The sequence below is a fragment of the Strongylocentrotus purpuratus genome, unplaced genomic scaffold, assembly GCF_000002235.5.
Source record: "Strongylocentrotus purpuratus isolate Spur 01 unplaced genomic scaffold, Spur_5.0 spur5_scaffold_20, whole genome shotgun sequence".
Taxonomy (NCBI): domain Eukaryota; kingdom Metazoa; phylum Echinodermata; class Echinoidea; order Camarodonta; family Strongylocentrotidae; genus Strongylocentrotus; species Strongylocentrotus purpuratus.
The window spans coordinates 12,455,682-12,462,708 of NW_022145606.1; the positions used below are offsets into that span (position 1 = coordinate 12,455,682).

Here is a 7,027-nt window from a genome sequence, read left to right on the forward strand (position 1 = left end):
TAAACTGGGCCCTGTTTTGTTTTGATAATAAATGCTAAATTTCTATGAAATTTTAGCTCCCTGCCAATGAAATGCCATGATTTCATTACCTTGTAATCAGCTATACTTATTTGTTATTTATTATATTAAGTTAGATGAAACAGGGCACTGGTTCAAACATAAATCAGACCTTTTTCTTCGGCGAGTAATAACTGATTCGATTTAATCTGTTTATTTTAACGGCATTATGGCTTTGCCCTCCCCAATCTCCTATAATATGACGTAAATGACTATCACATCATGATAATTTGAGTGGATGTAATAACACGTTTACCTTACATTTCAATAAGAGCTTGTGATTCGTATCTGAGCTACAACAAATCGAGAAATGATAGTATGGTCACGTGACTGAATGTACGCCAAGAAAAAATAGGTTTCCACTTTGCATGTCACGGCTAAAAATAGCGACACGCCTTGGTCACGCGACACAGTACAATTTTGGTGATTGGCTACTATACGCAACCACGTCACCCGGTATCCAGTCTGTGATTCGCTACCGCTAAGATGGATGGGTGTGGCTGGTGGATGGTGGACGGTTAAGAGACCAGAGCTGGTATGAATATGCACAGTCCTCATAGAACACTTCACTTGTAGTTGGAACTCAGATCGTGGAAGATATACTGCTAATTGTGACTGATATTTGCAGATCGACGTCTATTTTATTACCATGATGAAGGCCCAAGTTTTCCTCCTTGTTGCGGTGATGGTTTTTGGAATGGGTAAGTTATAAATAAGCTTTATCAACCCTAACGCGAAGGCCCCTTTTCTATATATTCGTTTTTACCCCACGCCAATCATGGGTTTCAAATCTCGTTTAAAAGAAGGAAAATGCGACCTGCAGACAACTACCTAAATTAGGGAGATACATTTAGAAGGGGCAGGGGCAGTACATGCAATTCTATAGAGGTGGGACTTTCGTGGTAAATGGCTGGTTGCAGTGCATATTACTCTGAAGGCTCGTTCTGATACAAGGTAATCCGCCGCCGAGAAAAAAAAGATTTAATCGGCGGCCGCCTCAGGGTCACCCTATGGCGCATCCTTATCTTTACAAGCCGTACGGCTCGCCGTGCGATTATAACGCGGAGTGATAACTGCTGTCATTTCTAGGGCCGTTGCGATTAGACAAGCCGTAGCGTTTTTATATACTCCAGGGTGTAGCGGGGGCATCAGTTTGGCCGCACGGTCGCCGTATGGTCCCCCTTCCGGCCGCCTTGCGGGCCTCTTGCGGGCTAACTTGCGTCTGCATTTTTGTTTTGTCGAAAAGCTACGGCCGCCGCAGAAACTCCCTAGGGCGACCGTGCGTCATCACTTTAACGGCCCTACGGTAGTCGCAGATTTTCTGTCTCCACAAATTCAAAATACGCCGCGTGGCTACCCTAACATAGGTGACCGCTACCGTATGTGACCGTGTAAAAGCTGCGGCCCCCCTAAAATTGCTATTGGCCGTAATTTTTTTTGACCGTACGGCCGCCGCGGCAAATGGAATCTAGGCATTTATTCACACATTGCTTGTAGGTTCAATACAGGAGCAACCCAGTACCAGGGGGTAATGTGCTAACACTCCAGCTAAAAGATCTAAGCTTGAAATAAGCTTTTTGTGTGTGTCAATACACTCGTAATTCTAGTTAATTATAAATGCTTCATAGTGTTTGAATGCGGTACTCAAATTGAAACTATAGCTCATTAACCCGCTGACCACTGAACTCACATATTGCCTGTAGATCTAATACAGGCACAACACGAAAATGGGGGCTAATGGGTTAACACTCCAGCTACTAATAGGTTTAAGCTTGAAGAAGAAAGTTACTTTTTTAACTCTAGTCTATAAATACTTCAATGAAACACTACATCAAATACTGCTGTAATTAGCTATGACGATGCAATAAAGAGAGCGGCAAGGTAAAAATACCTTAACTGAGTGACTGAATGATTGCATTGAGAGTGGATTTGCACAGTATCGCAATACTCATTACATTAGTTGTTGGTAGGAAGGACAACCAGTACGGCTTGTCCTACTTGACATTAATTAACTTATGCAATTCGCATATTCATATATACATCTAGATTGTGATGAATACATTATCAGGGATGATTCCCATCTTTAATCATTTCTATCTCTACGTGGTCCAAAGATACTGCTCAAACATCATACTTTGCGATTGGGTGTGATGGTCTGAATAATAATGAAAAATAATAATATTTCTGAGGTCGCATTGTGACCAATTTGATCATATAAAGAGGAATAAAATCAATCCTGGTCGGGTTGTAAGTATAGTCTCATTTTGAAAAAATACGAGTGAGCTTGGGGGGGGGGGGATTCGAGAAAAATCTGTTCTTAGTCGCCTTTAATAAAGATACCATGTCCCAATTGCAGGCCCAAAACATTAAGAACTTATAAATCTTCGTTTTTCACTTCTCACAGTTCATGCTCAGCAATGCTACAACTGTCTTTCCATCACATCAGACGGTGACATGAGTGCCTTCCCGAGCATGGAGGCAGGCTTCGCTCCTTGTGACGAGAATTACGAACAGAGTACCATGGATTGTAGTGCAGCTGGAGGTTGCCTGAAAGCCAACTACAACTTTATATACGCTATTGAGGGACGTAAGTACAAAAGCAATACTTATGACCCCTTGCTAATTGTGGTGTGTTTGTCCTTTTTCGTAACTCTTAAGAATTAAAGGTGTAATGGTAGAATAATGGCCTTTCTTGAATACTTTTAAATGTATGCTGTAATATGTCACAAAATGAACGCCCGTAGATTTGGCCCAAACCCGTTCTGGATTTCAGTACCTACCCGGCTGTTACTATAGTAGCTTCTCAATTTTGCACACGAACCGCAGATTCTCCATCCGCGTTCAGCTTGCGAGAACTCCCTAATGTTTGTCAAACCTGGCAACAACTAATATATGCAGTTTGGACTCTGTCTATTGAAATACTATTATTCTTATCAGGTGAATAAAATAGTTTGTATCGAAGCACTTCACAAAGACGTATGCATTCAATTTGGTTACATTACGAAAATTGCCTATTGGCATTGCATTGCAATACCTTCGTACTATACGTACGCGTTCACCGAAAAGCAAAGCCGCTTTTTGTAACGAGGGCAGTCTGTGTGCGACGGCCGTAACTCTGAGTGCTGCGGCGTCGTAGAAGGTCTGTCCGTCGCTGAGCGAAAACTCGCTAATAAGGCCAGTTCACGGTTTACACATGTCCCGAATGACCCCGAATATCCACAGATCTTTGAACATGAAGAGGTTTCACTTTGTAAATGGTGAAATAATCACTCCTACTGCGATGGAGGTGCTAAGTAAATAGCTTTTGTTTCCCCTTTTCAAAGAATACTTCCACACGCGTATCTTGGACTGCACTGTTTTTGCATAAGTGAATAAATGAATAATGATTACATAACTTTCATGAGGACGTATCCAGCATTTTGTATCCGTGTATTTCATAATTTGGTCTGCAATGACCTTTATCTACCTATGCTCAGACTGCAACTATGAACTGGCTTATTGTCTGCACCCAAATTAGTAGGATTGTCAGTTTTCCCAATTCAGAAATGACAAAATCACATGGCCGTACAGACGATTTTTTTCCTGTTGGGGCCAGGGGAAAATACAATGAATTATTGATAATCTATTGCCTTTTTTTCTCCACCTTTATGCTCAACAGTGTATTTGGTATTCATTTCCGTATTTAAAGAGAAGGTTCATCGATTTTAAATACTAACTTTATTGTCATCATTGCAAAGATGAAACATTGATGGGACAAGGTTATCAAAATTAAATGCTTGGAAACATTAGAATTAATTATTATTATCAATTACAAAACGGTTAAATACAGCCCCGACATAGCACTCGAAGAGCCCTCCGAACGCTTCTGAGATGTGTGACGCCACATCTTGAACATGATTTGCACATGCAGACGATGTATCATGACATCTACACATCTTTAGTGGCTGTTTTGTTATCTTCTATTTAGTTATTTCTCTTACTTCACTACCGTCAGGCTAAATGATCTATTGCCTCACTCAAAAAGAATCCATCGCTTGTAAACAAAATAAGACGCCATTGTATTTTTAGCTGCATACACCGCGGTATGTTAATAGGCGTTTCAAGAGTAAATTGCTTATCCCAGATGCAATTGAGGTGGTTTTATTTGTATTTGTATAAATCACCCGATATGTAGTTGGCTTAAAACTTATACGATGGCCATCTGTAAGCTTGCCAGTTTCTAGTGATACGTTATTTGCCATATTTGTGATTTTCTTTGAACAGGCTTTTTAATGATTTAAAGAACATATTGTCGTGTCATTATTTACTTTGGTTCAGGATAATTAAGTCCATGTTACTCAAATAAATGTTAAAGGGATAGTTGAGTTCTGTTTTCAGACCGCAAATGCCTTCAAAGTGCATGGTTATTGCTCTTATTTTTATCTATGACATTTCTAGTGCCCTTTTAGAACCTAAAATTGCTATAAAGGTAATTTTAGACCCCACAATTTCACCAATACGATCATACCAATTCAGCTCCACTTTAAAAAAAAACATGATGAACGTTAATTAATTATTTAAGCAACATAATAATATAAGCTACATGAAAATGCCAACAAAAAAGCCAACATCGGCATTGGCTGAAATACGACGTAAAAGGCGTTATTTCGTTTTTTTTCGACTGTTTTTTTCAAATTTTCCAAAATATCTAAAATTTGTGGGGGTACACAAGTATTAGAAATCGTTATATTTCAGCCGACTCTGAAATTATTTTGTCTAGCGCCCTCTGCAACAGAACCCAACTATCCCTTTAATGGTAAGTAGAATTTGTATTATGCATTTGTTAGTTTTGCATGGAATATGAATACATACATGCCCCATTTTGTATTGCAGAGGGTAACGTCGAAACAGAACTCGTCATACGGACCTGCGGAGCAGCTGCGGACGTTTGCGAGACCGCAAGCAGAGCAGCCATCAACACACAACGAGACGTAATCAACTCCATGCTTCCCGATACCATACAGTTCGTCTCCGGGAGTGGGGCTGCCTGCGTGTGCTCGGGTAATCTCTGCAACAGGGCCCACACAACAACGCTTAGTCTTGGCGCCCTGCTTGCGTCTCTACTCGTGTCTTATCTTGCTATGAAACGGTAAAGTGATATTTGGCATTACTCCGATTCTAGTGCCTTGATCAATAGGTCACTTTAGGGTTGGATTGGGAAGGGGGAGGGGGTGGGGGCGGGGTCAGACCAAGTTTTTAAAAAACTGCTTAAGTAAGAATTCAGTTTCAATCAAATTTAAATTCAAATTCAAATTCAAATACAGATTAAAATATTTCCATTATCTTCAAATAAACAAATACATACAAAAAGTACTATTACCTGTTATAAATCAATTTCTGAAAATCATCAGGTTTATAAAACATCACTTTACAACAGAAGTTGATGCAGACGGGCACATTCGTAATTAGAAAATAAGTGCGTCGTTATAAAAATGTTAGAAAATAAAATTATGGGCATACGTTTTGTCACTGTATTGTAAAGTATTGTAATACAAAGGAAGGTGTGACGGAATTGAAATCCCCATTCCAAAACACCCCACCCTCGTGTCAGCAAATTTAATATTTTTTTGTTTTTGTTGTTGAGGCTTGTCCGATAGTAATGTCACCGCCCCTCAGATTTAAGCTGATCCATTAAAGGAGAAATCCACCTGGATTTTAAGTAAAAAATAATCAAGTAACAATTGATTTAAAAAAGAAGAGTAATAGTTGGTGTATGTTTTTTTGTATGGTAGAATGTATATCGTATTAAAAACTGCTATTAAAGGTAGATGTAATTTACTTGTTCTTTAGCAGAAGATTTATACATGTATACTTTAGTATCACAAACTCGAATTTTGAATGTTAATTTAGGTCCACATTTTGGATTGGAAAGGAATTGTGTTATGGTTTTTAATAATCTTGATGTAGGCCTACGTGGATTTGCTACACCTTTTTTCTATATAGCACAGAACATTTAGCGAATTAACAAATAAAACACTGTATGGTGTATGCATGATTCTCCAAAGGATAATTTGTGTAGTTTTAAGCTTTATTATTATTCGAGGTATGTTCTTGCTGAGATATAAAAGTTCATCTACAGCTCAGACTCTGGAAATCTTCTATTTATAGAGCTATTTAGTCGTTAACTGTGTCTTTCGTAAATAATGCAATCGTTTCTTGTAAATTGGTACTTTTCATTTCTTCAATATCTGTATACATGTCGTGAACACTCGTTTAAATACATAAGATGAAGACATTGGATTGGGTTTTTAACTTTACCAAACTCACATTAAAGTTAGAAATGATCGGCTATGAGGAATTTTGGGGCGAGTTATCTTGTTGTATCTATGTTAGTTTGTAAGAATTTCAAGGAAAGAATTTAATGTTACTCAAATGCCCTCATGTAGTAAAGAAGAAAAAGGTGCAATTAATTTCAAAGAGCGTCTCGACAAAATTATTTTTTCCACATTGTTATCGCATTACCAGAACTCAATTTCATTTTTAAATAAAATTCAAGACGAAAATGGAAAAAACATGAACTTCTTGATAGATAAATTCTATATCTTTGCAGAATTGTATTGAATAATAAAAAGATTTGTAGAGATTGATCAAACAATTTCCGAAAAGATATAAACTTTATTGATAAAAATGATAAATCATATTGTCACCGTTATTTCATGAAAGTGAAAAGAAACATGAGAAGCAAGAAAAGAAATTCGAACTTTTTGGGTAACAGTGTAAATAAGAAAGAAAAAAAAAATCAAAAATTAATCATGATCTCAAAAAAATGCTGTTTCGCTTTTCCCCTTTTGTATTAATTGATAGGAGCGCAACAAAAACAAATATCGGCAACTTTGAAGTACCCCGCTTGAGTGACGTCCAGACAAATCTTCTTTAAACAAAATGCAATTCATTAGTAACGGCTTGTTGTTCCGTGTAGTGATATATGTGA

General features: G+C 38.0%; 1 protein-coding gene across 1 annotated transcript; it reads left to right on the forward strand.

Annotated features, from left to right (window-relative positions):
* The first annotated feature begins 607 nt into the window (after window positions 1-607).
* On the forward strand, window positions 608-5,374 carry LOC115927226. Its single transcript, XM_030992767.1, has 3 exons — window positions 608-758; window positions 2,462-2,644; window positions 4,930-5,374. Exons 1-3 carry the CDS (start codon window positions 707-709, stop codon window positions 5,187-5,189), a joined length of 495 nt encoding a protein of 164 aa, XP_030848627.1. The 5' UTR covers window positions 608-706; the 3' UTR covers window positions 5,190-5,374.
* The last annotated feature ends 1,653 nt before the right edge of the window (window positions 5,375-7,027 follow it).

Excerpts from the sequence above, each read along its gene's own strand:
- LOC115927226 (XM_030992767.1), top strand. The coding sequence starts at position 707 with ATGATGAAGGCCCAAGTTTTCCTCCTTGTTGCGGTGATGGTTTTTGGA. Across the intron at positions 759-2,461 it reads GGTGATGGTTTTTGGAATGG|TTCATGCTCAGCAATGCTAC; the intron begins GTAAGTTATAAA and ends CACTTCTCACAG. Across the intron at positions 2,645-4,929 it reads TATATACGCTATTGAGGGAC|AGGGTAACGTCGAAACAGAA; the intron begins GTAAGTACAAAA and ends TTTGTATTGCAG.